Source organism: Mesocricetus auratus, unplaced genomic scaffold (assembly GCF_017639785.1).
Source record: "Mesocricetus auratus isolate SY011 unplaced genomic scaffold, BCM_Maur_2.0 Super-Scaffold_100033, whole genome shotgun sequence".
Lineage (NCBI taxonomy): Eukaryota > Metazoa > Chordata > Mammalia > Rodentia > Cricetidae > Mesocricetus > Mesocricetus auratus.
The window spans coordinates 2,098,935-2,118,545 of record NW_024429213.1 but is presented as its reverse complement, the minus strand read 5'-3'; the positions used below and the strand labels follow the sequence as shown (position 1 = coordinate 2,118,545).

Here is a 19,611-nt window from a genome sequence, read left to right as displayed (position 1 = left end):
AAAGGCACTGACTGATTAGCAGTCTTGCGAGTTATTACCGCCAAGGTGTGGGTGGCAGAGAGTTTCCTTTCTTTTCCATTTTAAAGGTAACTTGATAAAACCTTCACTGGTAAGTTGACTGAAGATATCCCAAGCCCTGTCCTATCAACCCTTTCTTCTTTTCCCTACACCTCCTGGCATGCGGCACACCTTGCTCTGACTGTGAGTGGGGGAAATACAGCCACCTTCCTCTTCCGATCCGATACTGGAATACCGCAAGGAGATTTCAGATTTGGTCCCAGACTGCTTTGATAAAATTAATTTTACAATAAAACAAATAATAGATTTTTGTCTTCCTACTGCATATAAAAGTTACATTTACAGTGGGCAGAAGTGCTCCTGTACATACCTTAACTAAAAAAAATACTTTATTGCTCAAAATTTTAAGTACTGTCTGAGCTGTTGGAAACCTCGTGCGGATAGAGCTGCTCAGTGCAGGAATGCCATTAATCTGCAACTTGTGAAAACTGTAGTTTCTACCAACTGTATTTCGTCTTGTGCTGAGTTTGCTCCATGTAATTGCCTTTCATTTATTGTTACCTTTAATAGGCTTTTCCTGCAACCATGTCTTCCATCAAGATTGAATGTGTTTTACGAGAGAACTGCAGGTGTGGGGAGTCTCCTGTGTGGGAGGAAGCGTCCGACTCTCTGCTGTTTGTAGACATCCCTGCAAAGAAGCTTTGTCGATGGGATTCACTGAGCAAGCGAGTGCAGCGCGTGGCTGTGGGTAAGAATGAAAGCTGAGCTCCTTTCCTGGCTGTTAGCCATCTTTTCCCAGCGGGAGGTGGGGGAGGTGAGGGGGTACCATTGCCCTGGGTCCTTCTTCTTAAAGCCTGACTGAAAATGCTTTAAAACCTTTTGGGTTCTCATGTTCTCTGTGTCTGTGATTCGTGTGTTGTTCCCACTTGAACCCAATGGTGGATTATCAATACTTTTCCCACCCTCTTGCATGGAACACAGCATTCCCAACTTCTTTTTAGTTTGTGATGTTGGGGATGGAACCCTAGACTTCACGCATGCTCAGCAAGTTCTTTACCTCGAAACTATACCTCTAGTGTCCTAGTTTTGTTTTGATGCTGAGGTACTATAGTGTCTTTTTCTTGATCTCCTTCAGACAACAGCATTCACAGAAAAGACTCCATTAGTGGCGTAGCAAAAGCTGTCTACTCTGGTTAGGCCAAGACCTCCATAAAAGAAAAAGCAACAGTATAATAACAACAGCAGATGTGTCACTTCTTTGTGAAAAGAAGAGTTCCTAGGCTTCAAAAGCATCAACCAGGACTGTTTATGCACTGCACAAATGTGAGCTTACTGACAGGGTTCCCAAGAGAGCTTTGTGGTTTCAGAGGAGTTTCTAGAGCTTTCTGTGGCTCAAGGCAATGGGCCTGGTGTGATTATCAGTAGACAAACAAGTTTCTGTTTTTGTTATTGGATTCATGGGAAGAAGATGGCAGGATTTTCCTAAGATTACAGGAATAGGAATTTCTGGTTTCTTCTATCTCTTCCCATTAATCCAACTGTGAGTTTAAAGCCTGTTTTCCCTGGTGCTAGAGACTGAACCCAGGATGTGTGCATACCACAAGCTCTGTTCCCAGACTAAAAGCAGCTTTCTTTGAAAAACATTGATTGTGTGTGTGGGTGTTCTGGTTCCACAGCACATATGCTGAGGTCAGACAAGAACTTGCAGGAGTAGGCTCACTCCTTCCACCATGTGTGCAAGTCAGAGAATAGCTTTGGGAAGTTTGGGGGATTGAACTTAGATCACCAGGCTTGTTGAGCCGTTTCTTTATAAGGCCAGGCCATGCTGTGTAGGCAAGAGTGATATGGAACTCACAGGCTCTTGCTTCCACCTGGAGCAGCTTCTAACTTACCTAGCAACGTGTTTATACCTAGCTCCAAACAGAATGCTTCTGCCTCTGCCTCCCCTGGTCCCTCATTCTCAGCATTCACCAAATTCCTCCCCCTAATCTGCAAAGTCTCGCAAAGGGTCTGTGTGTTAGCAGGAGCTTAGAAAGCTAAACTACCAGGAGACGTCTCAGGCAGTAGTTAGATTCCTTGTTAAGAGCATGACCCTCCTTATAGGGGCTTGCATATTCCCAGGGCCCCCAAAGGCGTGAGTCAACTTCTGAGCAGGGCTTTGAGCTAAGAGCTTTTAGCTTTGATGAGGTGCTTAGGAAATGTTTCTAAACAAACTTAGATAAATGTATTTCCTGTGATACTCACCATGCTAATCTCTCTCCACTTAAAACTTTTTTAATACAGGAAAGAATACTAAAACCAGAAAAGCTAAACTATTAAAAAATATAGGAATATAATAAAGAGATATAAAGATTGTATTTTATTACATACACAATTATATTATTTTTACCATTCAGCTTTCAAAAAATATTTGAGAAATGAGAAACAATTTGAAATTAAATATATTAAAAATAAGGACTCTTTGAAAATGGTATTAACTAGATATGGCAGTGTACATCTAGAATACTAGCATTCAAAAGAGAACCTAGAGATTGCGGATACCCTCAACTATATGGTCAGACAACATCTTGGTACCATTAGAATCACTAGACCCCTTCCTAAGAGATGTTACATGACAGAATGATGTCTGTGCTGAACCACCAGTGTGCTTCCTACCTTCTAGGCATTGCCTTTTCCTCTGCAGATGCCCCAGTCAGCTCGGTGGCACTTCGACAGTTGGGGGGCTATGTTGCCACCATTGGGACCAAGTTTTGTGCTTTGAACTGGGAAAATCAATCAGTATCTGTCCTAGCTACAGTGGATAAAGAGAAGACAAACAATCGATTCAATGACGGGAAGGTGGATCCTGCTGGGAGATACTTTGCTGGTATGATTTCTTCCTTCCTTCCTTTCTTTCTTTTTGTTTGCTCCTATTTGTTGTGTTTGAATCTTGCTCTGTGTGTGTGGTGCTGTGGAATGATATATGTGCTAGACAAATATTCTACCACAATTAGTAATACTATATAATGAACACACACACATACATATCATGTATGTATGTATCTTACCTAGAGTTAGTTACTTGTAAACGTTTTGTTCTTATTTCAATATGTATTCTATCTAAACCTATTTCTCTCCAGAATCATTTGGGGTTGTGTGTGTGTGTGTGTGTGTGTGTGTGTGTGTGTGTGTGTGTGTGTGTGTGTGTGTGTTCATGGCTTTTTTTCTGGGACAGGGTCTTACTTACTATGCAACCTTGGCCAGTCTGGAACTTGCTATGTACCACCAGACTGACCTTAAATTTGTACCGCCCTGACCTCGACCTTGTCCAAAGACTAACCGCACCTTCAAAAACCCACACACATCCACCTCTGGTGTCAGAGCAGAACCAGCCAAGGTAGAGGAGAGAGCAGAAGCTTCTCTGGTGGGAGCTTTTCTTAGGAGGTTTTCTTAAACCTTTTTGGAGCCTGTTTAAAGTTTTCTTTATATCATTAAACGAGTCTCTGTGTTGTCAATCTCCGACACCCTCCGCACGTTCTCGGACACAGGCCGCGCAGCAGACGTGACATAAACTCACATAATAACCTCCTTCTATCTTCTGAGTTCTGGGATTAGAAGTATGTGCCACTATGCCTGGTGAGAATGACATTTGGGGGGAGTTGAAACAGGGTTTCTCTCTAGCTTTGGAGCCTATCCTACAACTCACTCTGTAGATCAGGCTAGCTTTGAACTCACAGAGATCTGCCTGCCTCTGCCTCCCAAGTGCTGAGATTAAAGGCTTGTGCCACCACTGCCCAGTTTGAGAATGGCATATTCTTTTTTTATTACTTTAATTTTTAAATAGCTTGCTTTACATGTCAATCCCAGTTCCCTCTCCCTCCCCTCCTCCCGCACCCTCCCACCATCCCACCCAGCCTCCCACCCTATTGCCAATTCCTTCCACATAGGGGATATCTAGAGTCTGTCATTTCACTGAGGGGAGGGTCCAGGCACTCCCCTAAGAGTACAGGCTGAGAGAGCATCCCTCTCTGTGTTATGGACACACGAAGTCCATTTGTTTGCCAGGGATAAACACTGATCCACTAACCAGGGCCCCATAGGTTGCCCAGGCCTCCTCACTGACTCTCACACTCAGGGGGTCTGGATCAGTCCCATGCTGGCCTCCCAGCTGTCGGTCTGGGGTTCAAGAGCTCTGCCCTGTTCAGATCAGCTGTCTCTGCTGGTTTTGCCAGCCCATTCTTTGCCAATTTACTCATCGCTCCTCTCTCTCTGTCACTGGGTTCCATGGGTTCAGTTCAGTGTTTAGCTGTGGGTGTTTGCCTCTGCTTCCAGCAGTCACTGGATGAAGGTTCTAGGATGGCATATAGTGTAGACATCAAGTTCATTATCAGGAATGGACATTTAAGGTGGTCTCTCCAATATTGCTTAGCTTGCCGGTTGGTGTCATCCTTTTAGATCACTAGAGGTCTCACTGGTGCCAGATCTCTCTTCAAACCTATAATGACTCCCTCTATTATGGTATTTCTCATCCTGTTCTCCCCCTATTCTACCCTCCACTCAACCTTCCTGTTTCCCCATGACCTACTCTCTCTTCCTCTGCTCCCACTCTCTTCTTCCCAGCTCCCACTCCCCCCCTACCCTTCGCAGTGTTCCCAATCTGTTCAGGAGATCTTGCCTCATTCCTCTTCTTTTGGGTGCCATACATATCTCTCTTAGGTTCTTTCCTGTTTCCCAGACTCTCTGTCAGTGGCATTGCAGACTGGAACTATCCTGATCCATGTCTAAAATCCATATATGAGTGAGTACATACCATGTTTGTCTTTTTGTGACTGGGTTACCTCACTCAGGATGGTTTCTTCTAGTGCCATCCATTTGCCTGCAAATTTCAAGATTCCATTGTTTTTTTTCTGCTGAATAGTACTCCATTGTGTAAATGTACCACATTTTCTCTATCCACTCTTCGGTTGAGGGGCATCTAGGTTGCTTCCAGGTTCTGGCTATTACAAATAATGCTGCTATGAACATAGTGGAACAGATGTCCTTGTTGTATGAATTTGCATCTTTTGGATATATGCCTAAGAGTGGAATTGCTGGGTCTTGTGGTAGATTGATTCTCATTTTCCTGAGGAATCTCCATACTGATTTCCAAAATGGACGTACAAGTTGGCACTCCCACCAGCAGTGGAGGAGTGTTCCCCTCTCTCCACATCCTCTCCAGCATAGATTGTCTTAGGTGTTTTTGATTTTAGCCGAGAATGGCATATTGTTACATGAACACAATTTAGTAAGCAACTTACGGAAGTTTAGCATTGATTTAATAAGCCTACATTCCTGTTATGTAAACTAACCAAATAATATCGTTTATGGAATTTTCCCCTCCAGTGAGGGATCCAGTTTGGAATCACATACTGTACTTACTTGTCTTTTCATCCTCTTAATATGAAACATTTCCTTGACCCTCCCCCCTTCTCTCTCTTTTATGGCATTGCCATTTTTAAAGAATATGGTTCCACCCACCCCCTTTAATAATAGAACATTCTTCATTTTGTAGATGTCTGATGTTTCCTTGCGATTAGTTTGCTGTTAGACATTCCTGGCTGGAATACTGTGGAGGTGTTGTTCTGTCCTTCCCGGGGCATTCAGCCTAGAGGTACACGCTGTCCTTCTGCCCCTCATTGGCAATGCTGAAGCGCTGCTGACTGCATTCCTCTGCTTCAGAGTAACTGCTGTTTTGTTTTGTTGCTTTGAGAAAAAGTTTTTCTGTGGGGCCCAGGGTGCCCTCAAACTTGCTTTGCAGTCGAGGCTTGCCTTGAACTTGCAATCCTCCTCCCTGAAGATCCCAAATGCTGGGATTGTAGACACACATCAGACACCACATCTGACTACATATAACTTTAAAAGACTTTGAACTGTAGTTTACAATATCACAGTTATTTCCCATTTACCTCCCATCACAACCACCCTGGAAATTAGCCAGAGTTGGTTCGCCATCACTAGTTTTCCTTCCCTACACTGCCTTCTCATGTTGTTGGCTATGATGCCCATCCCATGGTGGCTCACTGTTACCACAAAAGGCAGGTAAGCTCTCAGAAACTGGCTATATATTGCTCCCCATCCTGTTGGACTATTTGCAACCACACATGTTATCCACGACAGGTTGAAAGATGAAAGATAGGAACCAATGGAGAGTCCCTGTGCTAGTAATTTTTGCCAGATAAAGAATTAGGAAGCTGATCTTGATGCCATACACCTGCTATGCTAGCACTCAGGAAACTGTGGCAGGTATATTGCAAGTTCAAGGCTAGCCTGGGCTGCATAGCCCAGTCCAAGAAGAAGGAAAGAGGAAGGATAGCCCTTATCACTTATCTTCAGTCTCTTCCTGTGATGTAGCTACTGTGGGAGAATGTTTATGAAGCAAAGCGACTTGGAGAGAGCAGGAAGGAGGACCCACCCCATACTTTTGCCCCTCAAGATTGCTTCTCCTATTTACAATCTATTGTCCTCTTCATTCAACTGAAGTATGAAATAGTAGCTTTCCAGTTTCTTCATTCTAATCAAAGTCTGCTCTGGCCGCTGAGATCATGTGACACCCGAGTCCATCTCCCTGAATACTGAATACTGACTTCAGTGAATGAAGTGCGTGACAAGAATGCATATCCTGCTGCTGTTGTATGAAGCACTCTGTAAGCTTCAGTGACTCTCGGCTTTCTGTTCTTCAGCGTTTGCTGACATTTGTCAACCTCTGTCTGCCGTTGAGAGAAGGATATGCATTGTTCCCAATAGAATTCAGTGTTTTTCTACCTCTTTTCAGTTATGACAAATTTTGCTTTGTGTATTTTTAAGCTCTCCTTTTTTTCAAGACGGGGTTTGTCTTTACTGTTCTGGAGCTTGTCCTAGAACTCACTCTGTAGACCAGGCTGGTCTCAAACTCACAGAGATCCACCTGCCTCTGCCTCCTGAGTGCTAGAATTAAAGGCGTGCGCCACCAACACCCTGCTAAAGTTCTACTATTAATCACATAAATGTTTAGAATTACTGTATATTCTTAGTGAGTTGGCCATTTTCAGTCTGAAACTCCCCTCTTTGTCCATCATATGTAATGTGGTATTTTCTTCTTCATCGTTTTCGAGTATTTTTATTTGACTTTGGGTTTCAACAATTTGATAACAGTGGGTTCCTTTCTGTTTGTTGTGTTTTGGATTTGATCAGCTTCTTAAATCTACTGAAAACTCTTGTGCTTTTCTCCAATCTGGGAAGTTTTGAGCCACGAAATCTTCAAAAGCCTGTGGCGCTGCCCCTTTTCTTTTCCTGTAGGCATCCAATGAGGTACAAGCCCTTTTGCTGTCCCGTGGCCACACGCTCTGTTCTTTTTGTCTTCCAAAGTTTTCCCCCTGCTTTTCCCTGCACCTGATTTCTACTGATCTACCAGAGGCTACACTGATTGTTTGCTCTCGTTAATGTCCTTCTGCTATTGAGTTGATCCAGTGCACTCGATAGTTCGGTTTGCTTATTCTTCACAGCTTCTACTGCTTTGGTAACGGGTTCTATCTTGAGTTTTATGACTGTTTATAATTACTTTTATAAAATTTGCATTAGTCTTTACCAAAACCTTTGAACATCTGTGCCATATAATTTTCAGAATCTGTTGATTTCCTACACTGATTGAGTCATCCACCCTTGTTCTGCTGAATTTATTACTTATCTTTCCAGCACAATAATGAGATAACTGAGGTGATTAACTTACAGAGAGAAAAAATGTTATTGTGATATGTATTTTTAAAGATTCTAGTCCATGATCAAATAATCCTATTGCTTTTGGCCTCTGGTGAAGCAGCATATTGTGTTGAGAATGTGTGGTAGAGCAAATTGCACATTTCATGAGCCAGCAAGCAAAGGATGACTAGACTGGCCCATGTTCCACAATCCCTTTAAAGTCTTGCCTCCAATGACCGGACGACTTCTAATAGGCTCCACCCCCCAAAGAGCCACAGCATCTCACAAGCCCAGTCACATGGACTTTTGGAGACATTCAATACTGAATTATAGCACCAAATAATTTTAGGTTATATCCTAAACATTATGAATATTGTTGGGAGTCCCTGAACATTGTTTAAATCCTTTAGAACATGTTATAATTACTTCAGGAAACAGCATTAGGGTAAGGCCAGTTATCACAACCTGCTTTGCGTTAGGCACAAGGAGGATGTGTCCCACACCTGTACCTCTCAGCTAATTTGGGGCAGAGAACTTGTACCCATTATCTCCATTCCCAAAATCTTTGGAATGCTGATTACAATCTGATCTATGTGATGCAGCCTGAGGATGAGCCTAAGAGTTCATAAATATCTTTTAAGGGTTACATTCTTACATATCTTGGGCTGTCCTTGATTTCCTGATCTTCTTAGGCCTCCAGAGTGCTAGCATTACAGGGGAGGTCCACCACACTTGGGTTATACCGTACATTTGTTCAGATTTTACACTTGTGCTCAGTAGGAGAAAAGGAGGTTAGTTCATGCTTATCCCTTCTTATTTGAAATCATATCTCTAAATTGCTAAATTGTGTGTGTGTGTGTGTGTTTGAGAGAGAGAGAAAGACAGAGAGAGAGAGACAGAGAGAGACAGAGAGAGAGTGAGAGACAGAGAGAGAGACAGAGAGAGAAACAGACAGACAGACAGAGACAGAGAGTTTGAGACAAGGGGTTGTTATGTAGCCCAATTGTACCTCAAAGTTGCCAATCTGTTTCAAATTCACCATCCTGTCTCATTATCTAAAGTGGGATAGGTGTGTGCTACCACACCTAGCCTTAGGGCAGGTTTTTATTTCCATTATAAGAAAGGCAGTTGCTATCTTGAAAAGATATAAAAGAGATGGTTTAAATTTGAGATTGTGTAAAATTCTCTTAACTTAAGCACTGTAGCACTGAGCTAATGTTCTTTGTTTCCCAAAGGCACCATGGCTGAGGAAACAGCCCCAGCAGTTCTTGAGCGCCACCAAGGGTCCTTGTACTCCCTCTTTCCTGATCACAACGTAAAGAAATACTTTGACCAAGTGGACGTCTCCAATGGTTTGGATTGGTCCCTGGATCATAAGATTTTCTACTATATTGACAGCCTGTCCTACTCTGTGGATGCCTTTGACTATGACCTGCAAACAGGACAGATCTGTACGAATATCTTTATTATTCTTTTTGTTTGTTTGTTTGTTTGGTTTTTCGAGACAGGGTTTCTCTGTATTGTTTTGGAGCCTGTCCTGGAACTTGCTCTGTAGACCAGGCTGGCCTCAAACTCACAGAGATCTGCCTGCCTCTGCCTCCCAAGTTCTGGGATTAAAGGTGTGTATCACTAACGCCTTTTATAATACCACTTATATCATTTTTGTATATTAGTGATCAGTAAGGGATCTCTCCTGCAGCGCATGTGAAAAAGTCTTTATTTGTCAAGTAGAGAACTTCGAAATTAATGATGACACAGACTTGACTGAGCTGCCAGTCAAACTGTGGTCCTCAGCACATCCAAACTCTGGTATTGGGGACTAGGGCTTAGCTGGTCTACTGCAGCAAGGCCTGTACTTTTTCTTTCCATCAATGGAAAGGGCCTCCCTGGAGAATAAATCTTACCCTATCAGACAGTGCCTAGAGGCACACAGTATACAACAGAATGTGATAAAAGAGGGAAAACTGAACATTTCGGTTCCTGATTCTCATTTGATCTTTAGTTAACCATAGGCAAGTATTCAGAGGCAATGAACAACCGTTGAAATGGAAAAATAACAGAAAAGTGCTTCCAGGTTGGTTCAGTTCCATCAGTGTTCTGTAAGATGAGCCATCACTGGAAACTTCTAGGGAAGAAATTATTTAAAAGAATTTAGAAGGGAGACCTTGAAACTGTTTGATGAAAAGTGCCAGACGGGAAGAGCAAAACCAATCATAAAAATGACTTGAAAAAAGTCACAAGGCTTTATGTAGATTTAATCAAGGGCAAAATATTCCAGTACAGATGCTCTTCTTTGAAGTATGCAGTACTCTTTTTATGACTATTCTTACCCAATTTCCTTACACATGATTTTAACATTTTTCCATTCTACGTCAGTCTGATTGCTGGAATAACCTGAACTTTGTAGCTGGCTGCTCTTCTGCATTACTTTTTGAGGTGCTGGGGATCAAACTCATTTCTTTGTTGTGTGCACTAAGGGACCATTCCAGTGTTCACTGTTTATATCCTGTGCATCTTCTCTAAGCAGCCTGTGGATTTTAGAATACCCCTGTTTAGAAGTAAGCGCTTTAGATAATGTTTCTTGATTTTGTAGCAAGTAAGAAAAACCATGCGTGTCTCTCCAGGTTTTGTGCATGCATTGTTCATATGGTACCACTAAGCTGCCACGTAGATCTTTGGCTTGGTTGAAGTTGGAATTTTGGTAACTAAGATAGTCGTCTAAGCACAGACTGAAGGGTGTCTGAGATAGGTTTGCAAAGCCTTAGTTTTTTCTGAGACGGCATGCTGACTGATCCTTCAAGACTAATCCTAACACTCAGAAGTCTGAGGCAGGAAGATTATTTTAAGACCCTGAAGACAGATTGGGCTGCACAATGAACTCTGGGCCAGCCTTAGATATAAAATGAGACCTTGTCTCTAAATAAATCAATAATTCAGCTTTATTGGGCTTCGTGCTAGAACACTTGTCTAGCATTTCTCCAGAAGTGGAAAAAAAAGAGGAAAGAGGGAAAGAAAGCATTTCTTTTCCTCTGAAATCTTACAAATCTTAGACAGATATATCTTTATAAAGACGAAGGGAGTGAATCTATCCCAAATCATGTGATAAAAATCCTTTGTTCTCAGGCCAGCTCCTAGACAGACCCAAGTGACCAGTATTTCTAACCAGCTTGAGAGTACACTGACCACTTGTCAGCATTGTGAGATCCATTGTTTTGTCATGGTTTGGTTTTGTTTTTCAATCGCAGCCAACCGCAGAATTGTTTACAAGATGGAGAAAGATGAACAAATCCCAGATGGAATGTGCATTGATGCTGAGGGGAAGCTTTGGGTGGCCTGTTACAATGGAGGAAGAGTAATTCGCCTAGACCCCGAGACAGGTAGGCTGGAGGCAAAATAGAAAATCCTTGCCAGGCCAGAAAATACCAGTGCTAGAGACCTGTACTAATACAGTTAGAGTTATATTAGTGGTATTCACTGGGTGATTTTAGAAATGAAGAAAAAATATACAGCCCCAAATTTATAGTCAGAACTTCTTTTCCTATGAAAGTAAGTCTCTCGGCCAAAAGTTAATTGTCAGAGAATGTAAGTTAAATGCTTGGATGGGAGCCAGGTAATATGGTGTCTTATAGTCCTAGAAGTCAGGAGGTTAAGAACAAGAGTTTGAGGCAGCCAAGCCTTGTGGGGGTTTGGAGTGAAACCTATATTAACCCCTTCCAAGGGATGAATTCTGACCTCCACGGTCTCTTAGACAAACCCTATCATTTATAAGAGGTCCAGAAGTATTGTGCATGTTGCAAATTTCTACAACTAAATTACAAATGAAGTATTTGATGATCTAGGGAAAAGACTCCAAACTGTAAAGTTGCCTGTTGATAAGACAACTTCATGCTGCTTCGGAGGAAAAGATTACTCTGAGATGTACGTGACCTGTGCCAGGGACGGGATGGACGCTGAAGGCCTTTTGAGGCAGCCTGATGCTGGTGGTATTTTCAAGGTGATGTGATCTTATTTGGGGGAGTGGGGGATATTATGTTCATGATTGATTGGTGCTTCTGCATACTTTCCAAACAAACATGTAATTGGCATGTTAAGCTACTCACACTAAACTTAATTATTTTGATTTTCTAGACTATAAGTTATGTAAAGTTCAGGATAATGTGTCTGACCTACTTCTAGTGTTTTAAAGTATTCTCATGCTTTGATAGTGTTTGTAAGATCATCTGATTGTTTTGATGTTATAAAAACATATGCAGGTTTTTAACAATTTTTTGTGACAGAACAAACACTGGTTAAAAAATAATGCACATTTTGGGGTTGAAAACATACTTGGAAACCCTGGCTGTGGTGGTGAGCTTCTCTAATCTCAAAGCCAGCTTGGGCTATATAACACAATACTTCTTTTAAAAAAAATACAGTACAAGGGCTGGAAAGATGGCTCAGTAATTAAGAGCACTGGCTGCTCTTCCAGAGGACCCGTGTTCAATTCCCAGCACCCACATGGCAGCTCACTAATGTCTATAATTCCAGTTCCCGGGAATCCAATACTCTTATACAGACACACATGTAGGGAAAACACCAATGCATATGAAATAAAGGATTTTTTAAAAAGTAGAAACATAGAAACAGCTTTCTTAACATAGAAACAACTTTCTTGACAGATGAGAAAATGACAAAATTGTTTTGTGTTAGTGTGCATGCTTGCTCATTGAACTAGAATGTTGAGGCATATAATACCTAGTCAGCTAATTCTTTCTCATGATAGAAAATAAAACGGAGGTGATTAAAGGTAGCTAGACATGTTATTATTTTTTCAATTTATTTATTTTTTGTCTATACAGTGTTCTGTCTGCTTGTATGTCTTGCAGGCCAGAAGAGGGCACCAGATCTCATTATAGATGGTTGTAAGCCATCGTGTGGTTCCTGGAAACCGAACTCAGGTCCCCTGGAAGAGCAGTCAGTGCTCTTAACCTCTGAGCCATCTCTCCAGTTCCTATACACATTATTTTAAATCTTAACTTGCTTGGTGTTTGTGTGTGCCAAGCTCTCACTGTATAGCCCAGACTGGACTTACACTCACAGCAGTCCTCCTGCCTTAGCCTCCCAAGTGCTGGGATTACAATATAAGCCCCACTCCTGGCTTTGTAACAATGATTGGAAGACTATAATTCATCAGTTTCACTCTTTTTTTCCCGACAGATAACTGGTCTTGGAGTCAAAGGAATTGCCCCATATTCCTATGCAGGGTGAACTGCAGCTCCTCCTTGCTGTCAGAAGAAAAAGCTTTGAAGACAACTGGAGAATTAAGGACTTGAGTCAATGAAATTTCAATCTGTTTTTTTATAGCAGGGTTAAGCTTTAATGCATAATTTTGACTGGGTGCTAGGGAATAAACCCCGGTGTGGCATATTAATTAAGAACATATTGTAACAGCAAATAACATCCCTAGTTTTTCTTAAGGTAGAACATTTTTCGCAGAGAATGAGTGGCTTTGATAACACACTCTGTTTTTAATAGAAAACCTAATCTATAGACTTTCCAAAATTCATTCCACTATAGCCTGATGACTGCAAATTGCTCTGGGGTTGAAATGGGACTGTGTCCATTCTTTTTCTGCATTCCATACTGGGGTACCCAAAGCTTCAAAAAATTAATACATAGAAACTTGGTGATGATTTATAATGATTATGTGACTCTGCCTGTGTGTAATTTTACAAACTGAAATATCACCAGAAGACATGATTCAATCTCCATGGCACAATCTGTGGTTCTAACTGCCACCTACTGGATATAAAGATGAATACATCACATTGCAAAGAATTTTCTTTACTGCTTTTACATTTATATATTCATTCCGCGTGTGAGCGTATGTGTACACGTGCATGCACAAATTGGTCAGAAAACAACTTATGAGACTCAGTTATTTCTTTCTACTGTGTGGGTTCAAGGGACTGAACTCAGGTGGCACCTTTACTGGATGAGCCATCTAACTACTGTTGCTGTTGCTTCCTCTTCCTCATTTTTTTTTTTTTTTGGTTTTTCAAGACAGGGTTTCTCTGTATTGTTTTGGAGGCTGTCCTGGAACTCACTCTGTAGACCAGGCTGGCCTCGCACTCACAGAGATCCACCTGCCTCTGCCTCCCACGTGCTAGGATTAAAGGCATGCGCCACCAACGCCCAGCCTTCTTCCTTCCTCCTTTTTAAAATGTTTATTTATTCATGTATTTTATATTTGTGAATGCTCTATTTGTATGTACATCTGCATGACAGAAGAGGGCATCAGACAGAAGAGGCCATTAGATCTCATTATAGATGTTTGTGAGCCACCATGTGGCTCCTGGGAATTGAACTCTCAGGTCTTCTAGAAGAACAGCCAGTGCTCTTAACCACTGAGCCATCTCTCCAGTTCCCCTTCTTCCCTCTTTTTTTTTTTTTTTTTTTGGTTTTTCGAGACAGGGTTTCTCTGTGGCTTTGGAGGCTGTCCTGGAACTCGCTCGGCAGACCAGGCTGGTCTCGAACTCACAGTGATCCGCCTGCCTCTGCCTCCCGAGTGCTGGGATTAAAGGCGTGCACCACCAAAGCCCGGCCCTTCTTCCCTCTTATTTGAGATGAGTTCTCTTTCATGTAGCTCAGGCTGATTTTGAACTTGGCTGGCCTGAATTCCTAATCCTCCTGCTTCCATTTCCCAGGTGCTAGTATTATAGATGTATGCCACCATGCCTAGCTTGGAAAGAATTTTTTAAAGCAATATTGTTGAGCTATAATTAACCTGATCATATTTAATGTACACAAGATTATCATACATTCATATATATGCCATATGCATTCATATCAATGACATAAGCAAAATAATGAATCTATTCAAAACCCCCAAAGCTGACTTGTGTCCCACTGTCCTCCTTTCTTTCTGTTCCTTTAAATTGGCCTTAAAATTGGTTAGTTCCAGGCTAGGGATATAGCTAAGTGGTGAAGGACTTACCCACCATGCATAGCACACACACACACACACACACACACACACACACACACACACACACACAACTGGGTAGTGTGATTTCTTCAGATTTATTCTGTCTTTAAGTTTTGAGTTGTTTTTTTCTTTTTTTGAGACAAACTATCACTCTGTCATCCAAGCAGACCTTGAACTCATGATAGTCCTTCTGCCTCTGCCTCTGGAGTAATCCCATGATTACAGACATGAGCCACCACTACCAGCTTCCAACATCAGAAAGCTTTTAGTTGTGTTAGTCTGGCCTCCAATAATATTTAATTTTACTCATATCTGGGCTTGGGGGATTGAACTTAGACACATGGTAAACATGTGCTCTAGCATTGAAATGCACACCAGCCCATTTATAAATTCTTAGATCACCTTGAATAAAACATGCTCCAATGTTTATTGGAATTTCTTTAAAAGTTGTTGGATAATTTGAGAGAATTGGCTCCTGCACTAGTAACTTTTTGTTGCTGTGGCAAAATGCCTTACCAAACACAATTTGCTGTTTGCTTTGGTTCAGTGTGCAAGTACAGTAAGTACCCCATGGAGGGGAAGAAATGGCAGGAGGGGAAACTTGGCTGGGGAAGCAGGAGTGTGAGGCTTATTGCATCTGCATTCTGAAACCTAAAGATGAAGAATTCTGGTGCTTTCCTCGGTTTCTCCTTTTTGTTCAGCCTGGTACCCCAGACCATGGAATGGTTCCACCTGCATTCATGGTGGGTTTTCTGCCTTCAGTGGAAAAACACCCTCATACCCACTCCCAGAGGTACATTTCCCAGGTACTCTATGTTCTGTCAAGTTGACAATAGAGACTAAACGTCCCAGCATCGTTACATTTTTCAGTGCTCAGAGAGTTTTGGTCTTTGGCATTGATTTCAGAACATGGCATGTTTCACTAATTATTCAGTGTCTTTCACTAGTGTTTCATGAATTTGAACACATAGATCTCGCATGTATCTGGAAAAGTTTGCATATAGTTATTGTTGCTTGTTTTTTAATATTCAACAAAGTTAACCAGTGAAACAATTTGAACCCAAAGTTGTTTTAAGATAGGGTCTATCTATTTTGCCCAGAGTGGCCTAAATTATCAGCGTTCTCAGGACTACATGCCTGTTATCATGCTCCACTTTTGTTTGCATTTTTGCGATTCTCAATGTTTTTAATTTTCTACATTTTCTCTTTGTCAGATAGATTTGATTTTTATATTTATTTTGTTTTTTTCCTGCATAACTGTCTATAATTAAATGCCTGGTGGCTGCAGAGGGCAGAAGAAGATGTCACATTCCCTAGAATTCAAGTTCTTGATGGTTGTGAGGGGAATGCAGATCCTAGGAATTGGATCCAAGTCCTCTGGAAGACAATCTAGTGCCCTAGACCACAGAGCCTTGTATCCGCCCATTTTAAAATTTGTATCACGTTTTTACTTGTTGATTGTGTGTGTGAGTGCACACATGTATATGCCACAGTGCCCTTGTGGAGATCAGAGGACAAGTGTCAGAAGTTTGTTCTCTTTCCACCATGTGGGTCTCAGGGATGAAACTCCAGTTGTTAGGCTTGCTGATAAACACAGCTAGCCATCTTGCCAGCCCTAGAGTATGGTGTTTAATTCCAAATGCTCAGAGAGTTTACAGTTACGGTCTTTGACAATGATTTCAGGCTTAATTCTATAGAGAATACAGTTTCTATTATTTAAATTCTTGGAAATTGATTGGATTTATGAGCCAGATTATAGACTGTCTCATATAGACTATCTCACTGATCGATATGCATTTGAGAAAAATGTGTGTTCTGTTTGGGACAGAATATTCTCTAAATGTCCACTAGATTTAGGAGGTTCTTCTGTGTCCTTGCTTTGTGTGTGTGTGTGTGTGTGTGTGTGTGTTCATGTGGGTTTTCACATATGCATGTAAAAGTACACGTGGATGCCTAAGGTTAAGCCATCAACTGTCTTTCTTGATCTCTCTCCACCTTCTTCTTTGAGACAGGGCCTCTCACTAAACCTGGAGCCCATCAATTCACTAGGCTAGCTGGCCGGTGAGCTCCAGGGGTCTACCTGTCTCTGCACTCCCAGCACTGAAGTTAACAGGGCAAGTTGTACTGCCACATGTGCTTTTCACATGGGTGCTGGGGAATCCAAATTCAAGTCTTCAAGTTTGACAGCACATTATTGACTGAGACGTTTTTCTGGATCCTGGCCCTTCCATGATTCTGTCTACTCATTCTTCTAACTCAGGAAAAAACATAGAAAACTACAACTATAACATTTCATTTGCCTGTTTCTCTACTTGATAGGATAATTTTTGGTTTGTGTGTTTTGGCACTATGCCATTAGGTTCATATGCTTCTCAGTTGTACATCTTCTTGGTGAATGGATCCTTCTTCATGATTTACACCCTGGAGACATTTTTGCTCTAAGGTCCAATTTGCCCAGTTTTTGGTTCATATTTATATCTTTTCATTATACTTTTCAACCTCTTACTTTTGTATGGATATATATGGTGTCAGGGCCGTGGTGTACTAGGAAAGTTATCTACCACTGTAAATCCAACATAAACCATGCCTTCAACTCTCCACCATTTTCCTTGGAAAGTTTTATTTTATTTTATGTAAGAGTGTTTTGCCTGCATGTATGTTTGTGTGGTACACAAAGGCAAGAAAAGAGCACAGATTGCTGGAACTGAAGTTACAGACAACTGTGAGCCTCTATGTGGGTGCTGGGAGATGAACTTGGGTCGTGTTCAAGAGCAGCAAGTGTTCCTGTTGAACAACCTTGCCAGGTTCCTACTTTTTTTTAAGAAAATGGGCCAAATCCAGTTCGAAGTCTCACTATTTAAAATTTATTTACCTTTATTTTATATGCTTTTCCTGAAGGTACATCTTATGAGAGTGTCAGATCTTGGAGTAATACACAGCATTGAGCTGCATGTAGGTGTTGGGAATTGAACTCAGGTCCTCTGGAAGCGCAGTCAGTGCCCTTAACCATTGAACAATCTCTCCAGTCCCAGGTCTTACTTGTTTTTAAACAGGAAAAGTTTATTTCAACTGGCAGTTCAAGTGTCCAGTCTATCATGGTGGAAAAGCATAGAAATCATAGAAACAGAAGCTTGAGGTGCCAGTTATATTGTATCTGCATCAGGAGCAGAGAGACAGGGGAATCTACCCACTTGCTATTTTCTTCTTCTTCTTCTTCTTCTTCTTCTTCTTCTTCTTCTTCTTCTTCTTCTTCTTCTTCTTCTTCTTCTTCTTCTTCTTCTTCTTCTTCTTCTTCTTTTGGTTTTTCGAGACAGAGTTTTTCCGTATTGCTTTGGAGGTTGTCCTGGAACTCGCTCTGTAGACCAGGCTGGCCTCGAACCCTCAAACTCACAGAGATCCACCTGCCTTTGCCTCCTAAGTGCTGGGATTAAAAGACTGCGCCACCAACGCCCAGAGCCAAATTCTTTCTCTTTTTTCCATTATTTTTTATTACATTTTTTTTAGAAAAGAGCTTGCTTCACATGTCAATCCCAGTTCCCTCTCCCTCCCCTCCTCCCACACCCCTCATCATCCTCCCCCAGCCTCCCACCCTATCCCCACTTCCTTCCACATAGGGGATATCCAGAGTCTGTCATTTCACTCAGGGCAGGGTTCAGGCACTCTCCTAAGAGTCCAGGCTGAGAGAGCATTCTTCTTTGTGTTATGGACACACGAAGTCTGTTTGTATTCCAGGGATAAACACTGATCCACTGCTCAGGGCCCCATAGGCTGCCCAGGCCTTCTCACTGACACTCACATTCGGGGGGGTCCAGATCAGTCCCATGCTGGCATCCCCGCTGTCAGTCTGGGGTCCAAGAGCTCTCCCCTGTTCAGATCAGCTGTCTCTGCTGGTTTTGCCAGCCCATTCTTTGCCAATTTGCTCATCGCTCCTCTCTCTCTGTCACTGGGTTCCAGGGGTTCAGTTCAGTATTTAGCTGTGGGTTTTTGCCTCTTCTTCCATCAGTCACTGAATGAAGGTTCTAGGATGACATATAAGGTAGACATCAAGTTCATTATCAGGAATGGGCATTCAAGGTACTCTCTCCACTGTTGCTTAGCTTGCCAGTTGGTGTTATCCTTTTAGATCACTAGAGGTCTCACTGGTGCCAGATCTCTCTTCAAACCTATAATGACTCCCTCTATTATGGTATTTCTCATCCTGTTCTCCCCCTATTCTACCCCCCACTCAACCTTCCTGTTCCCCCATGACCTACTCTCTCTTCCTCTTCTCCCCCTCTCTTCTTCCCAGCTCCCACTCCCCCACCCCCTCCATATTCCCAATCTGTTTAGGAGATCTTGCCTCATTCCTCTTCTCTGGGGTACCATGTATATCTCTCTTAGGTTCTTTCCTGTTTCCCAGACTCTCTGTCAGCGGAGTTGCAGACTGGCACTCCCCTGATCCATGTCTAAAATCCACATTGCTTTTAAGCTACCTATATTATTACATTTGAAGTGATTTTTTCTCCTAGAATATAGTTTATCATTATTTTTATCCTTCTACTAACATGGATTTTAGTTGGTGTATGTAGACCTTTAATATTTGGTACAATTACTGGTATATTTGATTTTATTCTGCATTTTGTCATCTATTTTCCTTTTTATTCTTCTTTTTCCCTGCCTTCTTTTGGATTTTTTAAGCTGATACTTGACTCTTGATTGTATCTATTTGTATAAAATTTTTGTTCTTTTAAATTTTTTGTGTGCATGAGTGTTTTGCCTCCCCCCGTGTGTGTGTGTGTGTGTGTGTGTGTGTGTGTGTGTGTGTGTGTGTGTGTGTGTGTGTGTGTGTGTGTGTTGGCATTTCATGCATGTCTAGTGCCTGTGGGGACCAGAAGAGAATATTGAATACCCCAGAGACTGGATTGATAGACAGTTGTGAACTGCCATGTGTCTTC

General features: G+C 41.9%; 1 protein-coding gene across 1 annotated transcript; it reads left to right on the top strand.

The window, feature by feature from the left end:
* Positions 1 to 603: 603 nt before the first annotated feature.
* Positions 604 to 13,171, top strand: Rgn (regucalcin; the record flags this gene model as incomplete). Its single annotated transcript, NM_001281705.1, is given in 6 exon segments — positions 604 to 766; positions 2,702 to 2,884; positions 8,946 to 9,161; positions 10,956 to 11,087; positions 11,550 to 11,704; positions 12,907 to 13,171. Coding segments are annotated over 6 exon segments (900 nt in total).
* Between the last annotated feature and the right edge of the window lie 6,440 nt (positions 13,172 to 19,611).